The following is a 26,485-nucleotide window of genomic DNA, read 5'->3' as shown; positions in this document are numbered from 1 at the left end:
TGGTACGTGTTCTTGTTCATTCTTCCCTACGAACTCACCAACCTAGTGTTGACATTGTTTAGTACACTTTTCAGGTAACCAAGAGAATCCCAGAGCTTGACGTGCATTGCTAGATGTTTGGACCTTGACCATGGATCCGTGATTCATTACCCGTTGATGGGATTTGCTTAGGATCATGAGCCATCTTTTGATTGTTATTTTGTAAACTTTTGATGGTTGAATGCTCCTTATGTTTTTGTGACATTATAACTAAATTGTTGGGTTCACGGAATCCTTTTAATTTCATATAGTTTCATTCTACGGTAATTCCATCTTGTGTCATGCTTTTCGGTGCATTTCGAGCCTAGCTCGGGGTGTTACATAAATAGGCACTACCCTACATCTAAACTACACAAATATTTAAGATGTAGGCATACAGGTTAGGCATTCCCCAAACCCCTAATAAATCACTCTCAGAAATATGAGAAGTAGGACTCAAACCCAAAAAGCATTTTACAGTTACGAGTCATATACTCCGCAATGTGACGATGATGGTGATAGTGGCGCGGGGTGGCGGTGGCAATGTCGGGTGACGGCGGCGATGGTGAGCGGTGGTGGGGGTGACAATGGTGGTTGTAACACCCGTCATTTAAAAACCTGGATTTTCAAAAACTTTGTCAAACGGCGTTTAAAAATGTAGCGGAAAAGATCACTTCAAAAATTGCCCCATCCGTAACGGATGGTACCTTTCATAAATGGTGTTACTAATGTGCATCATCAAAATAATAAAAGTAAAATCCAAGTCATGGCACCAACATAAATGCCATCATTATTACATGCATTATAAATCATAAATAAAGTAGCCAAACAATGGCTAAAAGGTGAAGTCTAAGCATTCAATGTCTAATGTTAATCTTCTTTATTATTACTACCCATCTCACCGAGCTAATCTTTTCCTAGCTCAAGCTTGCTTATCCTGAAGGCACAACATTTTCAAAAGAACAAGTGTTAGCTAATAAATTAGCTAAGTAAGATAACATGATTTGAAAACATTTGCCATTTCATAATATATTAACAAAAACGTGTCATAAGAGTTAATATCACATACATAGCATATAACACAATAGGATCATCATATACCTAATGTGCCTAACTTTTCTTTCATATCTTTCTTTCATTACTTTATATCTTTGCCTAGACATAGGCTAAGTGACTTATGCCACTTACATAGGGATGTGGGGTTGTGTGTAGGCGGTCATAGACCATACATGGAGTCCTCACACCCGACATGATGGGTAAACCATAAGGTGGTCCATCGACGTCGTTAAGGAAAGACAATGTCAATCCAACTGAATAAACCGTTTATGCCTTTACGCATTGGTGGTTAGTTACTCCACCCGGAATACTCAAACATAACTATGCCACGGGAGGTATCATGATTCCCAAACCACGTGACCACGTACGCACTAGTTCCTTGGAACTAGCACAGGTTAAGCTTAACACAAGACTTTACATATGCTTGAGACTTCTTAATTATATTAGTTTAGGCTAACTTTCACCTAAACTAATCAAATAAAATCAATTTTACTTTTAGGGCCCTTAATCGTGCACATGTCATGGCAATCCTATTCATATGTCTAGTGACTAGGTGTTCAAGCCAAGCAAACATTCATATAATCATAGCATTTAATCATTTCATATCACATGTATATCATCATACCGTTAAAGCATACATAACTTACCATTCACCATCAACGGTAATCATACATATCCCATGAGAACCTCCCATATAATCCCATAATCATAAAAACATGCAATTATATTTATTTGAGGGTTTAACTTATAGAAACTATGTTTTGTTGTACCATTAGGTGACGAAAAATGTTATCTTACCTCGAAAACCTTATGCTTTACTTCACAAACGTCCAAACACCTAAATTATGATAGCATTAAATAATAAATTATCAATATTGACCATCTTAACAATTAACACATCTAAAATTGTACAAACTGTCGTAGTATTTACCTATTAGTAAAACTAGTTACTTTCATAGCACCATGTTAACAGAATTACGTACATTTAGCATAAATTATAGCAACTTCCATTTTTAAAAAAAATCTTACATTGCTGTACAATTTAGAATATTTTATTTACTAGACTCTCACAATCAAATATGCTAATTGATTAAATAATTTTAACAGTACAATAATTAAAATTATGATCCAATTAACTTTTAACAAAACTAACTAATGATCCATGAGACTTAAAAAAAAAACTCTTGGCCTTGGCCACGTGATAAACTGATATATGTTCATGCCAAATTTTTAGCAAAATGATCTTGTAATTAATATAACTAAATCTGTTATACCATGTGCCACCTTTATATATCCTGCTTTTTGATTTTGAACATAATATTAATATATATAATCGATCACCACATACATGAACTCTATAACAGACTACACTACAAAATATTCTTCGTCTTCCTCGCATGTAAGCAAACCACCATGAACAGAACTTTAAACTTCTATTTATATGCTATTTAACCACAATACGTAAGATTCAGTATTGCTTTAGTACTTCTAAACCATGACTACGGATTATCTATCATGAGAACATATTTTATACTCATTCGGAAAAAAAAACGCGATAAAAAGACGCCAACTTGATATGACTTTCTGAAACATGTTTACACGAATTAAACTTGACTCAATAAATATTTGCTAACCTCATTACGATATGCATTATAAACTCTTGAAATAGTGTTACCTATCGACCTGTACGTGAGACCATCGAAACCCGAAAACTACCTAGGTTCCAAACTCGAAACTACTTATTCGAATGACTTAGATCCCTCTAACTCATATGTTAAATACAATCTAAGAAGCGTTAAGATGAAACTAGAAACCGATGTTACCTTAGTGTGATGCGAAAACCCGATTCGATGACAAAACACGAGTGCAAGGCCACGAACTCTTTTGATGTCCCTCCTTACGCAGATAGTGTTGTAGGTTTCTTTAGGGTTTTTTTTTTTTTTCGTTTAAGACTTGTTTCAAGGAATATATATTTATAGGTCAATTGGACCAAGAAACATTACGACCATATAAGGGAATTGCTTTCAAGTTTTGGCCAAGCTAAAATATGGTATATGACTATTAGACCGACATATCTTTTCCAATAGTTAATAAATCTTCCATATACAGACATACTAAGTTGTAACTAACACCTTCTAAAAATTAAATGCAAAACTGCATCATGAGAGTCTCTTCTAATTTTGTATATATGCATATAATATAGGCCATATCACATTTAGACCATATACTTCAATCAGAAATACATATCCACATAACAAGCACATATCAACATATAACGACACTTTAATACTTTATTTTAACATTTCTTAAATATATATATCATGGTCATATTAATCACATAATAACCATTCACATAATTTATCCAAGGCACATAAACTTGACGAAACTTAATGTTAACTAACGGAATAGTCAAATAGTCAAACTTGAAAAGTTTGGGATGTTACAGTGGTGAAGTAAAAATAATTGATGTAAAGATGAGGTAATGTAGTTATTTTAAGGATTGAGAGATATATGTTGTAAATTATTTTATCGAGGGTTTTTACAGCCATGATTTGAAATGGATTCTGAAAGTGACTAGATCCGGCTATTAAAGAATAAGACATCAAAAGGAAAAGAGATTTGTGCAAAACGACGCTTTCTATTCCATGGTTTTGGAACCGGTGCCATCCTATCGTCGTGGCTGACGACCATAGCTACGTACAGTGCATTTATAATTGATACAAATATTATATAATTTGACACTAGTTTATTGATAAAAATATTATACAGTTTGACATCAATTGATACAAATATTATATAATTGATACGCACATAGCTATTTGTAACCACTGGGTTGATAGCCCAGTGGCCAGCCGCCCCCTACAAAGTCGGGCCCCACCATGTGTACCCTTACCAAATATGGGGCGCAGGTTCGAGTCTCTCGGCCTGCAAGCATGAGGATTTATTCCTTTGTGGTGGTATTTGGTGGAGGGGTTTCAATGGGAAACTGGTTGTGCGGCCTGCGAGAATTGGAACCAATGCGGTCCTAGGGATCGAGGTGTTTCCTCCAATCTACACCTTTTACCACATAGCTATTTGTATGTTTTGGTGGGGCTGAAGATTCAAATTTTATAAATGGACGTTATATCATTATTATTGAACCGTGTCCTAAACTCAAAAAATGTATATATACGTCTATCTATATCTAGTGTTGAATTGTGCTCGGGAATTAAGTTACACACTGAGTTACAGTTTCACATTTGCTCTTTGTAAAAATATGTTGTTACTGAAGATAGCCAGAGAAGATGATCGGAGTATAAAATCATCGATAACCCAGTAGCATACATCGAGTGAACAAAACAGAGAGATTCTTATATCAATTTAACACTTTCGTAGGTCACTACATTACATAACCATTCGCTCATAGTTGGTTATACCTCGATGCCTTAATCCCTACTTTTTTTTTACGTCCAACGTGACATTACCGGTTACAAATTAGGATGTTACCCGGTAGGATTCATTAAATGAGCAAAAATGGAAGCTACTTACATCATATAACCATTTTGAAAGGTCACTACATTAGATAACCATTAACTCATAGTTGGTTACAATCCGGTGCCATACTTCCTTAAATTAATGAATAAAGGAGATGGATATTTTAGGTACCTCAATTCGTTAATTGAGATTTAAAAGAAAAGTTACTCCTTTATCTATACTACTATATAAAAATTATACCGCTATGTTGAAAAGGTTACAAGTTTGGGACATGCGATATTACCATTTTACCCTTAATTAATTAACTTAAACAATCATTCCATAATCTTTTAAAAGATATTCACTATCCCTAAAAATCAAATATCTTTCAATCAATTACCTATACCACTTGACGCCGACGACATCACCATCCGTTGACGCCACCACATCGCAACTAATGTGATCACTGCCGCATTGTGTGGGTACCATGCTTGTTATCTATTATAGTGTTAGAAGTATATGCATACGATGTAGCAGGATATACATATCTATTTATCTTGTTATTTTCATTTTATTTTCAATGGTCTTGCATTCTTTATGGTACAAGTTAATTATATGTTTGTGCAATGGTGGTAGAGAAAGGGGAGGGGGAGGGGGTGGGGGTGGTGACGACGGGTGGTAGTGGTTGTGTCGACATGTGGTGGTGGTGGTGGTGGTGTCTGTAACGGCGGCGGTGACGGGTAGTAGGGACGGAAATGGTGGTGAATGTAAAAATAATTGATGTTAAAATGAAGTAATGTAGTTATTTTAAGTATTGAGAGATTTATATTATAAATGATAAACATATTTGGGGTATATCAATTCATCTTTCCAATAAAAGGAAGACCTGACACGTACGTTCATAGATCATGTCAACATCACCACTCCACCCTAAAGGAATCGCCAACGAATCACCTTCATTCATCTAGACCCCCACGTCGATCTTTCTTAGATTTTAATCGTGGTTTCGTGTACAATCACAATGTATAATGTGTTTTTAATTTAATAACCCAATGAAAATATATCTAACTCAATCAATTCATTTTAACTTTTACTAAGTATTATATAACATAAACAAAAAATATTTAACGTCTTGATGAAAAAAAAAAAACTTTGTAAATTCAAAACAATACACTTTGAATGAGGCAAAATGAGTAAATATATAGATTTTTATTAAATATTAATCCGAAAACACAATAAGCTATAAATATATGTTAATCTAAACTACTATATAAAGCATCAAGCCCCTTCCTATTCTTGAATTGTATATACAGTATATTTAAAATGCCCTTTACCATTCAACATACCTATCAGTTATGGTCTACCAAATATTCTTTTAATGAAATAACTTACAACAATTATTTTTCAGTTCTTAAAAAACTAAACTACTCTTATAATACATCAAACATATACATAAATAATTTACACTACTCGCTACTGTCATCACCACCAATCGTCGTTGCTACCACTATTACTAATTAAGTTATTGTCGTTGCATCGTACTGACATGGGAGAAAGAATATAAAGTTGACTGATGAATTTGATATTTACAAATAAATAAAAAAGTATAACCAGATTTTTAAGGAAAAGTTTTTATTACGTGTTAAGTTGTCAATGTTTTTTTTTAGAACATCTATGATTTTATTAATATGTTTCGGCAAGACGCCTAAGCAATAAAAAAAAAGATACAATTACAAAAGAAAGGAATGACTCATGCCCATACAAAAAGCGTCTAAAGAATATTAAGTTGTCAATGTTAGTTTAGACTTTTTCTCCATCTTTAAAATGTAAAACATACTAATAATTAATACTCGGAAACTATGTATAATCGATAGCTATACCACCTTATAAAACTCGATAGCTCTAACATCTTATAAAACATTTGAGTCGAAGTCTTAAATTAAAAATTAATATGCTATCCTCCGTATCAAATGAATTATATATTTTGGTCGATTACTTTCGTATATATTGATAATGGATATATATTTAACCAACACATAAAAACACAATGTACATATGACGATGTGTTAGGTAACCCAAAACGATAGTCGGCTCACGAATTTTGTCTAAAAATTTAGTATACATACAAATTTAATATTTTTTTTTTTAAAATTATTAAAATTTACACAATATGCGGGTACTATCCAAACGGATTATAGATAAAATCAAGTCAAGTCGTTTACGTAGATTTTTAGATGATGACCATTATTATTATTATTATTCAAATGTAGCACATTTTATAATAGCTTTTATATTGATAAGTAAGTTTAACTCTTTCGAAATATCAAATAAAAACTATTCGTCACCAAATATATATTTGAGGAATTGAAGTTGATATAGATTTCATGATGCAACTTTATATTGTTATAAAATGTGGTAAGAGGCGTCACTTAAATGTAAATGTAAAATTGTTGGAAACAGTCAAAATCAAGTCATACTCGACAAATTATACGTTATTTAGAAATGTAGCATAAATGTCGGCAGTTATTTGACTTATTGACCATTTCAATGCATGCTTCGTTCAATATATTGACTTTCTTTTGCAAGAAGAATAACATGCATGCCGACAATACTTTTGTTGCTAAATACCTAATATACTTTAAAAAACTAACGATTAGAGATTTGAAGTAAGTAGATATTTAAGCTTAATTTGGATTGAGTGGCTAACGATGTAACAGTTTGTTTTTATAATCAGAATCTTTTTCAATCGACGCATATAAATTGCTAAAAATAAACATTTTTATCACGGGAGGGTTCTTATTTACGAATTGTGAGAACGACTAATATAATTGATCACTAGTGGTTTATATCTAGAAGATGGTTCAACTGAAGGTTTAAAAAAAATAAAGCCGATTAGCCTATATTCATATCAATTTTTTTTATAAAAAATAATCAAAATAGTTAACCTATGGCGGAAATGGTTACTACTCATAGATTGGTTTAACTTTCTTTTAGTTTTAAGAATTAGGATTTTTTAAAGTTGCAACTTTGGAAGCATTTTGACATTTGGAATAAAATTAAAGGTCAAAATTCAAAGATCATCTTTGAATATTGATCCTTGATTTTAATTCAAGGGTTATGATCAACAACTTTACCAATAAAGTTATAAATAACTTTAGAGGATCTAATCGTTTAAACAGACATACAAAGTACTGAAAGTAGTGGAAGTACATAATAAAGAAAATGGAAGAAATAATCAAATAATCGATGGGCTGAAAAGCCTAGAGACTTTGACTGTTTGATTTGGGAGATAATGCCTTCCACAAATACTAGGTCCCTTAATACTTACCCATGGCAAAAAAGAAAAAGAAAAAAATAATAATAATAAACTATGGCTAAACAACTAATTGATGCATCTGATGCATCCCTTCGGGTCTTTAGATCAGGTCTTTAGTTTTGACTCTTTAAAATTATAAATCTGTGATTGTGATTTTTATTTTAATTGTTTGTCCATTTTTTGACCTTTTATAAGAATGAGTGGAACCGAAAAGGTCTAATCCTTGTATGGCGTTCAAAAAGAAAAAGCTTTTACCTATGCTTGAGTAGAGCATAGCTTAAAATCAAGAAGCATTTTTAAATATGTAAAAAAGTTAAGGTGTCAAAATGTAAGTATTTTAATTTTTTTTTGCTTTTGCTGTACATATGTCATTTTCCCAGAAATTAATAAGAGTAGTTAATAATTTCCATCATTTTCACAATAACACTTACCAAACTATCACGAATGATTAGCATGCTGATTGCTGACTGACGTACTTGAGAAACAAGAGTTGTTCTGCAATCATGTTATTATTTACAAATAAATCTAACAACTTTTATTAATTCAAACAACATTAAACGTAGAAACCTTTGTATTCAATTCCACTTAGATTGTGCGTAATGGTTGTGGTGTGAACAAGATGGTTGCCGGTGGTGGTGTCAAGCATTAGGTGGGCTCGTTTCGTGGTGAGGTAGACAAGATGGGTGTGTCCACGCTGGGTTTTGCTGGGTAGTTCTAAGAGGCCACATCAATGCATAAATATTTATTTATGATGCAACCAATATAACTGTAACCATATGTATGATGATATTAACTAAAATAACCGCAACAGAAAATGTTTACAAAAACCAATTTGGCATCGAATTGAAGAAGCCAGGCCCAGCTGTCGGAAAAATTGCTGAGGAAGTTCTAATATAATAACTTAACAAGAATAGGTAAATTTGAGATCTGCGTGCGTGTTCAATTCTGATCAGGCACGCAAGATATCAATGTCGCTGACCTTATATTAAAGTCGTCGCCCCAGACAACATATATAGTTATTGCAAATTCATATCCCACCTGCTAACTGCATCATACATAAGAATTGAAAAGGTCAATTAACAATATGAATCATTATTGGTCAAAACATATCTATCAAATAATGTTTGACAACAATCTACTTGTACATCTCAAATTTGAGTATCAGAATATAATGTGACCTGAGACTTTGTTCATTAACATTTTTTAGACTTATATTATTTACCATACCTGTATATAACTTAGACATAAAACAGCTTTAAAATAGAACCTGTTTTCAAAGAAAACCATCAAACTCACCTCTCATATAGGAAGGATATTAATTATCTGCCTAATCCTTTCAGAAACTACCAAAACGATCGCCAAAACCACTTCAACGGCCTGCGCCAGCACCATTGAAGCTCAGAGCTGGATCCTTAGCATTTGCCAGTTGCCACCAATTGCAACCAAAACAGCTACCACCATAGCCATTAGATCCACCAAATCTACCGCTAAAACAAGCTAGAACACTACTACCAGGCTCAATTCTAACAAACTATTAACTATGTAACAAACCTTTAACTAACTCTTTAAGTTACATACCGACCCCCTGTACTTATCATATGATACATAACAAACCTTCCACTATATATTATGGTAAATGATGTAAGTACCACTCTTTTTTACTTATTTACCATAATATACAAGTTTTTAGCTGACTGAACTAGTAATGTATAAGTGTCTTAAATGTATCAAGAGTGGTAGTAGTACGTATACCACCTCCCATATGTTATACATTCCCTCAACTTGTTAAGACATTGTTGTAATAGAGAGCTAATCTTGTGGGTAAAACGTGTTCGCTTAGAACTTGTGAATACATTATGGACTTAATGATGATTTATATCTTCTTGTATCATCTTATTCCCCCACAATTTGTCAATGAGTATGGGTGACAAATTGCCAACTTGGTGATACGAATCAAGAGGCCCATTGGGTTGGGCCAGACAAGAGGGCGCATATTATTATTATTATTATTATTATTATTATTATTATTATTATTATTATTATTATTATTATTATTATTATTATTATTAATTAATTTAGTATCTTGTGCAACAAGTTAGGGTAAGTTGTCAGCTTGGTTAAATAAGGCCATTAGGTCACCGTTTCGGGTATGGAGATTATTATTATTGTTCTTAGGAACTAGGGCTGTTGGGGCATTAATCAAGATAGGGCCACTGGGGCATTAATCCAAATTATCTATCGATTGTCTTCTCTTTTTCTTATTTTTTGTTTTATTCTTATTGTGTTGCTACCTTCGGGTCTCATACACATCAATTGGTATCAGAGCAATCTTTCCTGCAACCTGTGGTAGTAAAAAAAATACAGTTCATCGTGCGAATTGTTCACCGCATTACTGTTCGTCCATAAAAGTTACTGTTCGTCGTGTTACTATTCATTGGGGGGAAAAATCAGCGGGCAACATGAAATCTGCCTTGGAAAAGATCATGGCTATTAGCCAAGAGGGTACTGTTGAAGAATATTGCCTTTTGTTTCAAATCTTATTCGATCAAGTTAAAAATCTAAAAGAAATTTCTGAGATCTACGCTATATATCTATTCATCTATGGTTTAGATACTGAAATTAGGGAGATATTTGTTAAATGGCATCAATATAGCTGCTCTAAGGTTGAAAGATGTGATGTCATTGGCTTTGGAAATTGATTCTCATGTTTGCAAGATTCATTCTCTCCTTTTGATCCTACTTCTTCTCTTTATAAAGAAGATTCGGAGTTTGATTTAAAAAAAGAAGAGAACAAGGCTGTTTTTAGTGCTGGAGTTGAAGATGTGGACGTCATTGAAGGTACAAAATCATGTCAAGAAATCAGTATGGAGCTCGAGAAAGGAACCACGGTGTCTGTTAAACTGGTGGTGGTGGAAGATATACGTGAAGACTGTGCCAAACTAGTAGATGTTTGTGATAGTAGTGCTATAAAGCAAAACAGATATGATTCTGTAGTAAAGTGTTCTAATAAACTGCTTTGGGGTTGGTTACTTGGGACAAAGACAACAGCAGCGGAGACCTTTAAGGAGAAACCTATTGCAAAAGATCAAAAACAAGAGTTACTAGAAAAGAAATTTTGTTGCAAAGGCGTTGGAAGAGAAGTTCATTTTGATACTGACTTCCCATGGGATCCCGGAATTACTCAAGGCAATTTTTTTGAAGCTAACACCTTGAGGACAAGGTGTTTTTGCGGGTGGGAGTAATGATACGAATCAAGAGGCCCATTGGGTTGGGCCAGACAAGAGGGCGCATATTATTATTATTATTATTATTATTATTATTATTATTATTATTATTATTATTATTATATTATTATTATATTATTATTATTATTATTATTATTAATTTAGTATCTTGTGCAACAAGTTTGGGTAAATTGTCAGCTTGGTTAAATAAGGCCATTAAATAAGGCCATTAGGTCACTGTTTCGGGTACGGAGATTATTATTATTGTTCTTAGATAGGGCCACTGGGGCATTAATCCAGATTATCTATCGATTGTCTTCTCTTTTTCTTATTTTCTGTTTTATTCTTATTGTGTTGCTACCTTTGGGTCTAATACACATCACTTGGATAAACAGTTGTAGTGTAGATGGTGAGGCAAAGCTAAAGTAAGGATGTCGATCAACAATATGAAGCATGACAGGGGATGAATTTGGTTTGAGTTGACCAAAGTTTGATCTTGTCACGAACAAAGTGGCAGTCAATTTCAATGTGTTTGGTTCTAACATGCCAAACACAAGTTGTATCAGCGACAACTCGAAATTTCACAAGCTGTGTCAGCCATAACTCGATATTCTGATTGTGTAGAAGAACTTGAGACAACTGCTTGCTTCTTTGAAAGCCAGGAGATACAACTATTGCATAGCCAGCCACAGATCTCCTTGAAGTCGGGGCAGCTGGCACAATAAAAATGTTAGACCTGTTGGTTTTGAGAAGAAATGAATACCCTGACCAGGAAATTGTTTGGAGTTTACATTTCAGTTCATTTAATGTTAATTTTCATACATTTGGCTGGTAACGAATGAACAACAGTGTGTTTGTTAGTGTCCGACATGATTTGTTTGTTGACTAAACTTAAGGAAATAAACGTGAGCAGGTCTCATTCATGTTGTTCATTTTGTTTACAAATTTCGTCAAAAGATGTGGAAAGATATGATCTTTTCTATATATGAACCGGCATCACAAGTAAAAAAAAGGTCTAGAAGGAGACAATCTTTTCTTTGGATTGAAAATACTAGCTAGAAGGCTTGAAAAATAGATTTAGCATATATGTAATGATCTTATGATTATATCATTTAGCAATAATTATAGAAGTATGTTTATATTAATCACACTTAAAACTCATACAAACAAAAACTAGCTAGATCAAACACTTCCAACTACTATAAGCTCTTTGAAGATATAAAAAGAATATAGTTGGCCATAAAATGTATAAACAAGCTATCAAATAACATTTGGACACAATAAACCCACATGGGTAAAGTTGTAACTTCACCACCCTTCCAGCAACTGACGACTTCCTCAGTTCCCATTTATTATAGCATGAGGCTGTGGGAAACGTCGATGATGTGAAGGTGGTTGTGAGACTTGATATTGTGATTGATGGACAGAATTATGTACTCTAGTTACCTTTGGCCTTCGGTTTATGGTATCGAATTGTTCAAGCTTTTCCACTACCTCTTTCATCGATGGGCGGGTATTAGGTTCGGGTGCAAGACATGTGAGGGCTAACTGAGCGATGTGGCGTGCAGCCCTTGATGGGTATCTTCCTTCAAGTCGTGAGTCCATTATGGCCTTTAACTTCGTTCGATCAGCTAGATATGGTTTGATCCAGTCACTCAGATTTTGTTGGGCAGCTGGCCGCTGAGTGTCAAGTGCTCGCATTCCTGTTAACAATTCAACCAAGACAACTCCAAAACCATAGACGTCGCTCTTCACATACAAATGCCCTGTAAATAGGAACAAAAGCTTGTAGCTAGATTGCATGAGATGGATTCTGACATTCCTTTAATCAAACATACTGTCGTAAATGATGTCATTTGCAATAAGCACTCAAATTACCTGTTAAAACGTACTCAGGAGCAGCATAGCCATAAGTTCCTATAACACGTGTTGTTACGTGTGATTGACTAGCTGATGGACCAGTTTTGGCAAGCCCGAAATCAGATATCTTGGCATTGTAAGACTGGCCAAGCAAGAACAGAAAAATGTCATCCAAACTAAGAAACACAGAGAGGTCATAATCTTGAGTACATTAGTAACACAACTTACCGCATCTAGCAATATATTAGATGCCTTGAAATCTCTGTAAATAACTTGCTTTTCAGAAGAGTGCAAGAATGCTAGTCCCCGAGCTGCTCCTATTGAAATCTTGAGCCGAATATCCCATGGAAGTGGTTGAACAGTTGAACCTCCTGCAAAATTCAGACAACATTAAGATTCTATCCAAATATATTGTGACATGATCTTTATGTTATTTTTCTCTAACATAATATAGACAAGGCCTTGGTATACGATGATTTGAGCAACATTTGTAAGAGTTCTTACTTCCGAATAAATGGTTTTCCAAGCTTCCTTTTTGCATGTACTCATATACAAGTAGCAACTCTGTACCCTCGTAACAATATCCCAATAGTTTCACAAGATTCGGATGAGAAAGCCTTCCTAGAAAGTCCACCTCTGTCTGCTTGAATGGACCATGATATTCAAAACCATTAGCATATCAAAAACTTCTGCTGATAAATCCCTGAATAAATGGTAAGGCATAACTGTACATATTAAAATACAACTAGATGAATGTCCGCGCAATGCGGCAGCAATGGTGGTAGCGATAAAGGTGTGGCGACGACGGCAGTGGTGGCGGCGATGTGCGGAGGTGGTGGTGGCGGGGTGGTGAATGTAAATTAATTGATGTAAGATGTGTTAATATGATTATCTAAAGGTTGGAGGATCTTTGTAATAAGTTATTTCATTTTTGATATTATAGGTAAACAGGTGAAGATGTTTGAATTAGTAAATAAAAAAGAGGGGTAATATCGTCATTTCAAAGTCTTAATTACTTAAAAAAGGAATGAGTAGTTTGTGAAAGTCCCTTTGCTACCGGATCACACGAGATTAAGTATCTAATGTATAAGCGTGGAAAATCTTATACACTAGCAATCAACACAATATATGATCAAGAACACGAATGGATAAACTGGAACTGTATATTACTTCGGTAAATGCATGTATAAGTAAAATACCAAGTTCGGAATATGAAATGACAAAAACAAAACGACTGAGAGATTCATGAGTTGCAACTCAAACTCTCTCCCTCTCTCTGAAACCTAAACCTTACATCTATATATATAGGCTTAAACATGGACCGGGCCGGGCCGATGTCTCGTGTAGGTCGAGCTCGACCAAGTCAACGCAAGTTTGACCAATTCGAGCTCGTGTAGGTCGAGCTCGACCAAGTCAACACGTTGACCAACTTGAGGTTTACTTTATTATATGAAATAAAATACCGTTTATTACAAGTACATATTTAATAGACTCAAGACAAACTTTTATAATGATGTTGTCACCCGGAAATGCACCAACAGTTTGCTTTATATAGTAGTATAGATATAAATATAGATATAGATATAGAAGTATAGATATAGATATAGATATAGATATAGATATAGATATAGAAGTTGTAAGGCATATGCCTGTAGTGACACCCTCCCTCCACCATCTCTACCAAATCAGCGTCACATCACCCAAAACACCCAGAGGAACACCTCCTGCCTATAACCCCCTTCTTCACCCGATCATAAAATTATTTTTAATTTTTTTAAATTATTGCATGCCCCACTCCCCATGGGCCGTGTCGCTCCGTAGAAGCCCCCTCAACGCCAAATGCCTAAAGCGTCTTCAAAGATGCCATGCCAAGACACCCTCAAACACGTTATAGGCACCGGCCTAAAACACACTTGTGACATTTTTTACACATCAGTTAATTACATTTTAATGGATTCAGTTCCAATTAGAGATCCCAATGCAGTTGACATTGATGAAATGAAACATTAGTTAATTACCTGCCATTCTTCCAATCCTTGCATGCTGTCAGATTTCAACTTTTTGACAGCAACTACATTATGTTTGGAACTGGGATTCGACTTGTCATCAAGCCAGGCTTTATAAACCTTTCCAAAACCACCTTCACCTAAAACTGTATCACTTCGAAAATTTCTAGTAGCAACTTTTAGTTCAGCAAAGCTAAATACCCGAAGATTGGGATGTGACAATATTGAGCCATCTGGACCCACAGCGTCATCGTCCAATGCTGCTGAAAACAGGTTGTCGAGCGGCACTTTGCTGCTTGCTCCTGATGATGCTGTTGGGTTTGAAGTGGTGTTGTTGATGGTGGTCTGTAAAATGCCAGCTTTTGCGTACAAAAAAACATTAGATATATATAACTAAATATATGATCAAAAATTCAAAAGATTTCCTACAACTTAAAGTTTTTGTTACTGTTAATGAACATAACTACTAGCTAGATGAAAGTTTTAAAATGTGGGTAATGTGAACTGGAAAAAATACATCAATGTAAAGACAAAGAGATAAGAAGCTGATCAAACTGTTTAACTATTCTGAAAGTGAGATTCTAATTGTTAATGACTAAACTATGATTATCCGAAACAATCAACTATGTGTATTCTGGTCGGGTGGTTAAAACGGTAGCTATGATACAAGTATTTTGGTTTTTAAGTCACCAGATATTTAGGGGCTTTTTTTCTCTCGCTGTATTATATAGTATTTCTACCTTTAATAGTTTATATAACTTAATTCGGTGCTCGTAGCTTAGTTGTTTTTTTTTTTTCCAGCTCGCCCGAGTATAAGCACAAAATTTAAAGAAATTAACCTTGAAATTTCTTGAGGTGAGATTTAATAGTAACCATTGTGTTGTTAGGAGTGTGATCATTGGAAGAAGATGAAGAAAAACAAATGCCCATGATTTTAAGCTTTTAAAAAGAAAAACTTCTTTGAATAACTAAAAATCGAATGCATAAAATGAAAATGAAATGCAACTTTTTAGGGTGTGTTGTGTATATATAAGGGAACAACAATAATCCATTGCGAATAGATGAGGAAGGCTGTCATATGAATGCAGCTTCTTATTTTCCTACTCAAAAGTCAATCCTATGTATATTTTTAGAAAATGTGTATCAAGTTTAAAATGTAGTTCAGGAGAAATCAAGTCCAAACTTGCTTTTAACATGTTATGGGAATTACCTAGGAAATTCTGTATCTTCAGATGCTTTTAACGTGTTATGAAGATAGTAACTTTAGAGACCATTTTTTATCTTTATGATGTGAAGGTTTTTAAAATGTTGTTGCATGTGAAAACGTGTTTAAACCTTGATACTCAATTATAAGAACTAATCTCTCATTAGCTTTTGATTATTAACTAGAAACATCATCGTAACCAAATAATAAAAAGTGACAAACTCTTTTTATGGCTTGAAAAAACAAATCCTTTGAGTTTTGCAAGTGTGCGTACATTGCGAGTGGATAAATAAAAGTTGAACTTTCGTATAAAAGTTCAAGGCATATTGATGTATAAAAGGATTATCAGTTTTTGACCGTACACTACCACCAAACATGTTATATAATGTTGTACTGTACAACACTGTTTAGCGATATATAATCAAAAATTGGTGGTTTGATCATCACCAAACCAAAGGTACAACTTAGTTAACATATACGGTTTGACTATAAAAGTAAGTTCTTTATTTTTCTATCTTAAATTTTTTCTTTACAATATAAGTAAGTAGCGAAAGAATACAAATATAAGTATAATGTAAAATTGGAAACAAACTTAATTATGATATGGTAGTGGTTATTTAAAAAAAAAAAGAAAAAGAAATTGTTCAAAAAACCTACATATTAGCAATCTATGTGTAATGAAAGTGACGAATCAGATATGAACTGTTATATACGAGTAATAGTGAAAAATGATTAAAACTAGGTATAAGTTGTTTTTTGTCCCTTAGCAGGTGAATTGAATGGGTGAAAAAACTAGAGAAGGAAAGGTGAGGTATGTGTGATGTATTAAAGTGAAAGGAGAAAAAGAAAAGGTTAAAATCATCATATCGGATGACATTATTGGCCATGTTTATATGTCAACATAAATTACATAAAAAAAAAAGTTCTAGAATATCATAGACATGGCTTACGGAAACATGTCCACATTAAAATGTGGGAAAAATGACATGAATGAAACCATCTATGACAAAATGGTTATGTAATATAGTGATCTACTCGAGTGACTATATAATGTATACATCTATGGTTTTTTGGTTATACTATGTAAAATATGTACGGACCTTACATAGTATAGCAAAAACAAAATACATAGTTCCTTACATTAATTGACCCAAATAAAAACATTATTACATATAGCCAAAAAAACATAGATGCATACTTTACATAGCCAGCTAAGTAAGTTACTACATTACATAACCATTTTTTCATTTTGTCATAGGTGGTTACATTCGTATGCCATTATCTTAAAATGTACCCACACCGTCACTCGTAAAATATGACAAATATTCTGCAGCCATAATCCGACAAAAACATTTGGTGTAAAAAGGTCTATTTTTCAAACATTGAACAGATAAATCGTTTGGAAAACTTTGTATTCAATTCCAGTTAGAAAAACGGGTCGTCTTCTACTTTCTATTTATGATGAAACCGAAATAACTGTAACCGTAAGCGATTAGTAAATGTGTACAAAACCGATTTGACATCTAAGAGGCGAGGACACCTCTCAAAAGAATTGCTGAGAAAGTTCCAATATGCAAAATAAAAAATAACTTAACAAGAATGAGTAAGTTTGACATCTTCATCCGTGTTCTGGCGGGGCACACAAGATCAATGTCGTTGACTTGCTTATATATTAGTCTTTCGTTGTCGCCCCAGACAACTTAGTAAATTGCCCTTTCATATCCCACCTGTTACTGCATCAAAACATAAGAATAGAAAAGGTCAATTAACAATATTAACCATCTATACAAATACATTTGACAGAAATCTTGTATATCTCAATTTTCTGTACGGAATATAATGGGAACCGGGCCTTTTTTTCAAACATTACATTTGATATTGATAAGTGATAACCATATCTTTATTTGGATTAGGCAAAATAACTGCTTTACATTAGAAGCTGTTATCAAAGAAAAGCATTGTGCTCACCTATCAGATAGGAAGGAAGTCTTCGCCTAATCCTTTCCAAAACTACCAAAACGGTCGCCAAAACCACTTGAACGACCTGCACCAGCACCACTAAAGCTACCAAAACCACTTGAGCGATCTGAACCAGATTTCCCATACCCACTTGACCGTGAGTTTCCATAACCACTTGAACGATCAGAGCTGGATCCTCTGTATCCACCACCTGATCCACCACCTGATCCACCGTAACTAGATCCACCATAACCTGAGTCACGAGATGATCTGCCACCACTTGAACCAAAACGACCACCACCATAGCCATTTGATCCACCAAATCTACCACCAAAAGAGCTAGAACCACCACCAAGCTCAATTCTTGAACCAGCCTCAACCGTGATTCGAGGGAGCTTAATACATCACAAAAGAGCTAGTCAATAATGAATCAATCTTGAAAGTAAAACATGAGGATGAGTAAATCTAAAAATCTATTAAAATGGGTAGTAACTAGTAACAACCTTCATAACAACCATCATTTGTATTAAAGAAATTCTTGTATAACAAGTTGTGTTCATCCAAGATATGGATCTCAATATGAATGAAGAATGAGATAATGAATCATTTTTTTATAAAAAAAAACCCAAGCAGATATATAGTGCCTTTTCATCAAGTGGATTAGAAATATGATAAGAATACGATTTGATTCAAGAGTTCAGTACCTCCACAAATCTGCATCCTACTTCCCGCTCATAACTCTTCACATCTCGCAATTGAGATGACGAATGGATTAGAATTGCTCTTCCTTTCTTTCCAGCACGACCTGTCCGCCCTGACCGGTGAACAAAAACTTCAGAAGAGCTAGGAAGCTCATAATGTATCACCTGAGGGTTAGAACCAAAACACGAATTGGAATAACAAAATGGAAAAATATAGATTTCGCCCATGGATATTAATGCTTTTTAGAGTGTTTCATAGACTTGAATATCTTAAATATACATATTTCAAAATTATAGCGATTCGGTCGGTAACAAGAAACAAGTGTGCTTAATAAAAGTAAAAAATACTAACCAGATCAACATTGGGAACATCAAGACCACGAGCGGCAACATCAGTAGCTATTAAAACATTAAAGCGGCCATCTCTAAAGCCTGAGAGTGTTCTCTCCCTCTGATTTTGAGAAATATCCCCATGGAGGGCTTCACAGCTGAAGTGCCTTTGCATGGCTTGTGCCAAGCGATCTGCATCTCGCTTTGTTTGGGTGAAAACTATAGATTTACCCCCATTTGCATGCTCCTAAAAAATAAAACGATTAAGGTTAGCTTGACTGCTTGAGACAATCTAATTACCAATACAACCTGCAAAGCCAAGGTCAGACAGCAAAATAAAACTGCTGCCAGAGAACACTATGAACTCATACTGTTATAAGTGGAGCAATAATCGAAGGTTTATCATGCATATCAGATGCGATCGAATACAGTGTAATTCCATCAGCCAATTTCTGATCAGAATCCCCAACCTGCAATCAGAAAGTTATATCAATCTATGCAAATCTTAACATGTCATCACATATATTTGTAGCTTAAATCAGTATAGTGAAAAGAAAATGGTCCAAAGCTCAACTCACAAGATCAATCGTTAATGGATTCTTTAGATACTTGCGGGTGAGCTTTACAATCCAACTTGGCATAGTTGCAGAAAACATCATACTCTGACGCTCTCGAGGTAAATGTTCTAAAATTGTTTCAACATCATCAGCGAAACCCACATTGAGCATCTGATCAGCTTCATCCAAAACACAAAATTGAACTTCTGATAATTTCAAACAACCCCTTTTGATCAGATCAATCACCCGACCAGGGGTGCCTACAAGTACATCAATCCCATGATCAAGAGTACTCATCTGACGTTGGATTGGTACACCACCATAAACACAAAGTGTATCCAAATTAGGTGCAGTCTCGTAAAATTCCTTTTCAACTTGACGAGCAAGTTCTCTTGTTGGAGCCAATACAATGGCTAGTGGGTTTCTCCCTTTTCTGCCATTTCATAAAACAGTAACAATAAATCATTAATAAACTCAAACATTCAGTAACATGAAAAAAACCTATGTGAAATGGGAACATACCCATTCTTTTTATTGGATTGAGTAATCTTATCCATGATAGGAATACCAAAAGCAAGTGTTTTCCCAGTCCCTGTCCTTGCACGACCAATCATATCACGCCCCTTCATTGCTGGCTCCAGGACAGCTCTCTGTATACCACAAACAATACAATAAGTAATAACCTTAAATTAGATACCCCTTTCTCTGTATACCACAAACAATACAATACACTTTGATTGTTAGATATATGATTTTAAGGCTGCTACTTTCAACCGCTGCTATGGGTAATATCCAAAAATAAAAAAAATTTGTCACAAGGTTCATTACTAAATAGTTAAAATTTGCCTTTAGCGGGTCAAATAAAGTTATAATTACCAACGCATCTTCTTTTTTTTAACAAGTTAGTAGTTGGCCGTTAACATTCCAAACACCACAGTGACATCCAATTAGGCAGTATGCGGAGCTTGAACCACGCTTGTCTGGGATGAAACCCAGGACTCTCAAAACCCCCCAATAATCCACTCCTACAAATGTGGGAAGTGGGATTCGAACCCGGGTGGATTTCCCCAAGGTCAAAGACCTTACCAATGGGCCACCAACCCATTGGCAATTACCAACACAGACTTGGATATCACCCCTTTCATTCCGATGATTGTCCTATACATGAAAATTGTAATTTGATTGTTTTCTGAATAACTTATGTGTAACTTTGAAGTTTATAATTATGTGGAGCATGGATTATTTTCATGTAAAGAATAATCATCGGTTGGGCTTGATTTGAAAAGTTCTCAAAGGTTCTCACAAAAAAAGTTCTCAAAATAACTTTTCACAATATATATATATAATGTTATTTTACAACATTATCCTTTCTATACTTAATTATGCAAAATAATAAATCAAACAAAATCCCATCTCTAATACCCTAATAAAAGTCCTACATCTATACAAGTTAGATATACATATAAAATATATATAAAAAAAAAATCCTCTATAACAATCCAAAATAATACAAAAACAAAGAGACACAATATATATACCTGAATAGGAAAGAGCTTAGTAATACCCTTTTTAGCAAGGGCGGTAACAATTTCTTGAGAAATGCCAAGTTTAGACACCTCAAGCCCATCCGAAGAACCAACGACTTCATCGTCGGAAACATCGGCCGCAACCGCAAAAGACGTAGCAGCCTGTGATAAAACAGGGGAGGCCTTGACATCTAGCCATGTAGATGAGTGAAAACTGGACCCATTTAAAACCCCAGAAATGGGATTTGTTAATTTGTATGGAATATTGGGTTGTGATGAAATAAAAGAAGAAGAAGATAAAGATAAAGAAGGGATAAGAAGCCTTCTTAAGGAAGAAAGAGCGGTTAGTCTGCAAGGAGAAGCCACAGCTGCTGATTTCAAGAAAATGGTGTTCATGGTTTTTTTTGGAGGGTTTGAGATTTGGGTTTGTGTTGAAGTGTTAAACCCTAGGGTTTATCATATAACGCTTGGTTTATATACTGGTCCCTTTTTTTACAATTACTATGTGAAATTTTTTTTTTTTTTTTGTGTGTGTATTTTATTTTCTTTCCAAAAAGATATATTATTTTAAGACTTTGCCTTAAAAAAAAAACTAATTTCATTAAACGAGCATAGTGCCCGCGCATTGCAGCGGCTAGAAAGTGAGGAAGGTAGGCGGTGGTGGATATCATGGGAGGCAGTGGAGAAGGGGGGCGACAACGGAGGGTGATAGAAGCTAGGTCGATAAGAGTGTGTAATGATTAGAGGGAATTGGAGAAAGGAGAATATATAAGGGTTTTATGTTTTATGTAGGGGTATTTTGGGAAGAAATTTTTTGCTTAATTTCTTAATCTCAATCCTCTTTATAAAGAAGTATAGATATCTTTCTAAAACTTTAAAATTTATTTTGAGGCTAATGAATTAGGTTGATTTATCATCATCTTTTCTTTTAATAGAAAGATATTATATAGGTGATAAATGGAACGGTTAGAAAGTGAGATTGAGTTGATTTTGGGACGATATTAGTCTAAAACTGAAAATGGATCTCATGTTTTTGGCTATGGAAAACCGAAAACCGAAAACCTTAGATTCGTTTCCTGATTGTTTCAATTTCTGGTTATTTTAATCAACTTTAGTTTGTTCTTGGTTTGTGTCTAATTTCTTAATATATGTATGAAGAAAATGTAATGGGTGGCTAGCATTAGCTTTTGAGATATGTATTATATAAATCATCATCATAACTCGAAAAGAATGATTTATTACTTGCAATCGAATATTCCGCAATAAATTAAAATCTCCAATATTCTAGAGAAAATTTGTTGTTATCATAATACTAATGGCGATATAACTTACTCGTTACGATTTATTTTTTTTGTTATAAAGCTACTAGTTCACAATGTTTAAAACAAACGCCACACATGAATTAAAATTAAAAGTTTGTTAAATAGGACATAAGCTTTCAAGTTCAAAATGTATAATGGAAAGATATAGGATAATAGTTAGACTTTTTTTTTTTTTTTTGTGTAAATAGCGGAAATTGACCTTTTTTTTGTGTAATTAGCCGAAGCGTATATATACACAAAACTTGATAGTTGATACTATCAAATATGAAATGTTCTTATTATTAGTTTCAACTTTTAAGCTTAAATGAGTAAATCCATTTAAATAAGCATTTAACCAAAACTTTTACCAACTTCATTGTTAACTCGACACTATCAGATGAGGTTTTGCAAAACTTGAGCTTAAACTACAGTAAATCCTCTATAAATTAATAATGTTGGGACCGCAATATTTTATTAAATTATCGAGATATTATTATATCGATAAATTAATAAATTATAGATTTAAAGAGGTTCATATTTTATTTTTAAAATTTTCATACCCAATGTAAATTCACACATTAAATGACACAAAAGTCCAAAGCAAATTGCTTTCAACACAATAAAATTCGTTCCATGAATTTAATCGGCTCAAGTAATTGAAACGATGTAAACTATGAAGAAGACATTCGTGAGCTTGAGAGCTTGATTATGAGTATGTATTATTAGCACAAAATGGATGTAAATGAGTTGCGGGATTATCCTGGTGAAAATAATGAATGTTTTGAGATTCAAAGCATTGAAGAATTTGTGATGGATACTGTTCAAAATCTAGTTGATGATGAAGTTGGGTATGATACAGTAGTTTTTGAAATCGATCACTCAGAAAGAAAAATTATAAGCGGCTAACAACTCCTCACAACTTTTTGTTGCGACAATGTCTCAACTACTAAGTACAATGTAGAAATTTAAATATATATTCAACATAAATATAAAGTTTTAAAAAAAAACAAGTGAATATAGATTCAGTTTTTTACTAAGCAATATTAAAATTTTGGAATATTTAAGGAATTATTAATTTATAGTTTTGATGAGATCTATATTTTTACCTTGGGGTTTCAAAAAAGTTATTATCTTATTATTTTATTGATTGGTGTCTAATTTTGTACTGGTCCCAAGTTGAGACTGGACAAATTATTAGTTTTATCGAGGTTATTAATTTATCGAGTATTAATTTATAAAAGTTCCAATGTATAACATAATTGTTCATTACAGTCTATTATTAGTTATTAGCTTACACATTTGTCATACACTTAATTGGTAACAAATTTAGGTTTAAATATCTTTAATATACTCATATATGCACGTATATATGTTTTTCTTGTGGCAAAAACTATGTATCCATACACGCACTAGCACTTATATGCCATGTATTTTTTGTAACACTTACTGTTGCCATAAATCTTCTTGAAAACGTACAGTCGTTTTTATTTCTTTCAAGTAAGTATAAGTGTATAACTGTAAATATATCACATCCCACCTATTAATTATTATAACATTCACTCTTGTTAGAGATCTTTCGGGAAACAATCATTTTATCTTTAAATAAAAAAATAACTGTTTATATCTCACATTTTCTATACTCTACCTCTAATTATTTATTGTTGTATACTTCGCTGTGATGAAACGATGAAGTGAAGCAATTAAGTTGGGCCGATAGGGAACAAAAAAATACCTGGTTGGGCCTAATAACAAACTGAACTGAATGTTTTGGGCCACAAAGTGGATGTAAATTACTGAATTGGGCCTCATGAATACTTTTATGTTTCCTGTACATTAACCGAATTGGCAACTAATTAAGCCCTGTACTGTATACTATACTAGTATAGTACAAAGAGTTCAAACGAAAGAAATATAATCATAGCCACACCATATCCATTTTTATTCATTTATTCACACAACTGTAGTCTACATGACATATATACATATAGACATATAGTGATAGACATATACATATGTAGAGACAGTAATTAGTGATATATATGGGTTTGTGTAGCAAAGGTTGTGATTCAATGACTTGGATGATGATATAGAATTTTGCTAAGATGAACAAGTGACACATGCACAACCATCATCACACTTGCAAAAGGCCTTCCCTACGCCACCGGATGACGCCGTGGCTTTCGAGCAAGTGCACGGGTTGCATCCACAATGTTGGCCACATGAACATTTCTTGTGCTCCTCCGTTGCACCACCGCTGGTCTGCATACCCCCGCTTTTGCACCTATATCGCATCAACACACACATACATTGATATCATATCGCCTATGCACATGCATATTAACGTAATTCGATGAGGAAAAATTTGTGTAACAAATATGGAGATTTCGATGATCAATCGATGACACTTGTTCATGGCATCATTTTCCAAAATAAATTTGTCAACCTTATATGTATGCGTTACATGAATATCACTTTATAATAGCTTAAAAATAACATTTTTAATTTAGGTGTAATTAACAAGGGCTAATTATATCTCAATGACATAATTAAAAGAATATTTTTAATTTACCGGTGGTTTCTTGTTAGATTAGTGAAAATTCAAATTCTGCCAAATGCGAATCTTGTGAGGGGGGAACTACCCTATACATACTGAGACTTGGAAAGTAAATCCTTTATGGCATAACTGGGATTTGATCCTGAGATGCGCGCATAGAAGTTAAGAGTGTTAGTTTTTTTTTTATTAGAAAAAGTATGTCTCTATAACCGGTGGACTACCCTTTAGTTACATTTATCAATGTAAATTCGCCCAACTATTACTAGAGGTTATAAACTTACATATCATCGGGTTAATATAATCATGTATTCATTTTTAAACGTGTTTATAAATAAATTGTAGAAGGTCTAAGTAATTAATTACTCGTACAAGTTAGTTTTGTTTTTTTTTCAATGGCGAATGTTAAACTATTATAGTCTTGATCTTAAGTTACCTTAATATAAATCTATTAACTAGAGATGGCCAAAAAATCTGAAGCCGATAGAGAAACCCAACATCGGGAAAATTCAGGGCTAGCTTATCACGTAATGAGTTGGGTTTCGGCGTTGTTAACGATTTTTTTATCGGGTTCGGGATATCGACGGGGCATGTTTACCCTGAGCAACCTGAAGTACGAGTAATACATATTATTAATAATATTATTATTATATAATATGGTATATAAATATTAACTATTTAATGAGATCATATCGGGTCAGGGTTTGGATTTATAAATGGGGATCAAATATTGGGTTGGGTTTGTGTAATATTTTATCCCGATAAGATATTCAATATGTATCGGGTTGGGTTCAGATAGTAGTTTTGTTATTAGGTTCGGGTTTGGGTTTTGAGTTCCTATTATTCGACCCATTGTCATTTCTACCATTAATGTCAAAGACTAAACTAATTCTTCTTCCTATCATGGCAAAAACTATTACGTACCATTGAGGTAAAATTGAAATGACACCCGTACAAGGTAGTTGATCCACGTCGAAACCAAATTACTAATTTCTTAATTGTAGTACTAAATTACATGTTATTAAGAAATTAACATAAATGGATCAATCGAGAGAAAAAGGAAAAAAGAGATGGACCTGCATTGAACTCCGCCAGGGCAAGGCGAAGGACAACCACACCTCTCATCACATATAACACCACTTCCTCTCATGTCCGCCATCCCTTTTCGATTATTACTATTATGTTTTAGTTTTTCTTAATTATTTTTCTTTTTTTGCTTTACTTCTTTCTATTCAATATTTTAATTTAATTTTGTTTCATGATATACATAGTAAAGTAGTAGCAAGGTGGCGAATTTGGGTACTAGATAGCTTGACATGTGGACATGTCGTGGCATTATCGAAGAGCTTGACATGCCGTGGCACTACAAAAGTTACACACATACTTAAGGATAAAGTCGTTAAAGCTATAATAATTTTAATAA

At 33.8% G+C, this 26,485-nt stretch overlaps 3 protein-coding genes across 4 annotated transcripts; all 3 read right to left on the bottom strand.

Annotated features, from left to right (window-relative positions):
• Positions 1-12,230: 12,230 nt before the first annotated feature.
• Positions 12,231-15,832, bottom strand: LOC122601993 (probable serine/threonine-protein kinase PIX13). Its single transcript, XM_043774731.1, has 6 exons — positions 15,773-15,832; positions 14,946-15,292; positions 13,432-13,567; positions 13,156-13,298; positions 12,946-13,069; positions 12,231-12,833 (listed from the first exon to the last, which is right to left on the bottom strand). The coding sequence occupies exons 1-6, from the start codon at positions 15,807-15,809 to the stop codon at positions 12,406-12,408; spliced, it is 1,215 nt and encodes a 404-aa protein (XP_043630666.1). The 5' UTR covers positions 15,810-15,832; the 3' UTR covers positions 12,231-12,405.
• Positions 15,833-17,537: 1,705 nt separating this feature from the next.
• Positions 17,538-21,675, bottom strand: LOC122601979 (DEAD-box ATP-dependent RNA helicase 53, mitochondrial-like). 2 transcript variants are annotated; one of them, XM_043774718.1, is made up of 8 exons: positions 21,223-21,675; positions 20,207-20,334; positions 19,706-20,117; positions 19,499-19,597; positions 19,150-19,374; positions 18,801-18,962; positions 18,106-18,491; positions 17,538-17,864 (listed from the first exon to the last, which is right to left on the bottom strand). In XM_043774718.1, the coding sequence occupies exons 1-7, from the start codon at positions 21,604-21,606 to the stop codon at positions 18,132-18,134; spliced, it is 1,770 nt and encodes a 589-aa protein (XP_043630653.1). In that variant the 5' UTR covers positions 21,607-21,675; the 3' UTR covers positions 17,538-17,864; positions 18,106-18,131. The 2 variants fall into 2 exon arrangements, with proteins under 2 accessions (XP_043630653.1, XP_043630648.1); XM_043774713.1 differs by having other exon boundaries at positions 17,538-17,870; positions 21,223-21,674.
• Positions 21,676-24,530: 2,855 nt separating this feature from the next.
• LOC122593607 (metallothionein-like protein 4B) lies at positions 24,531-26,221 on the bottom strand. The gene is made up of 2 exons (XM_043766035.1): positions 26,139-26,221; positions 24,531-24,792 (listed from the first exon to the last, which is right to left on the bottom strand). The coding sequence occupies exons 1-2, from the start codon at positions 26,219-26,221 to the stop codon at positions 24,609-24,611; spliced, it is 267 nt and encodes an 88-aa protein (XP_043621970.1). The 3' UTR covers positions 24,531-24,608.
• Between the last annotated feature and the right edge of the window lie 264 nt (positions 26,222-26,485).

The sequence above is a fragment of the Erigeron canadensis genome, chromosome 1 (assembly GCF_010389155.1).
Source record: "Erigeron canadensis isolate Cc75 chromosome 1, C_canadensis_v1, whole genome shotgun sequence".
Taxonomy (NCBI): domain Eukaryota; kingdom Viridiplantae; phylum Streptophyta; class Magnoliopsida; order Asterales; family Asteraceae; genus Erigeron; species Erigeron canadensis.
This window is presented reverse-complemented; position numbering and strand designations above follow the sequence as displayed.

Bases quoted from the DNA above. Each gene is read 5' to 3' on its own strand.
- LOC122593607 (XM_043766035.1), bottom strand. From the start codon at position 26,221: ATGGCGGACATGAGAGGAAGTGGTGTTATATGTGATGAGAGGTGTGGT. The intron at 24,793-26,138 runs GTCCATCTCTTT...GATGCGATATAG, and splicing joins CCTGGCGGAGTTCAATGCAG to GTGCAAAAGCGGGGGTATGC.
- LOC122601979 (XM_043774718.1), bottom strand. From the start codon at position 21,606: ATGAACACCATTTTCTTGAAATCAGCAGCTGTGGCTTCTCCTTGCAGA. The intron at 20,118-20,206 runs GTATGTTCCCAT...ATGAAATGGCAG, and splicing joins CAATCCAATAAAAAGAATGG to AAAAGGGAGAAACCCACTAG. The intron at 18,492-18,800 runs GTACTGAACTCT...TGATGTATTAAG, and splicing joins TAGGATGCAGATTTGTGGAG to CTCCCTCGAATCACGGTTGA.
- LOC122601993 (XM_043774731.1), bottom strand. From the start codon at position 15,809: ATGGTTACTATTAAATCTCACCTCAAGAAATTTCAAG. The intron at 13,070-13,155 runs GTAAGTTGTGTT...TTGCTTGGCCAG, and splicing joins CTAATATATTGCTAGATGCG to TCTTACAATGCCAAGATATC. The intron at 12,834-12,945 runs GTAATTTGAGTG...TCCTATTTACAG, and splicing joins TCCTGAGTACGTTTTAACAG to GGCATTTGTATGTGAAGAGC.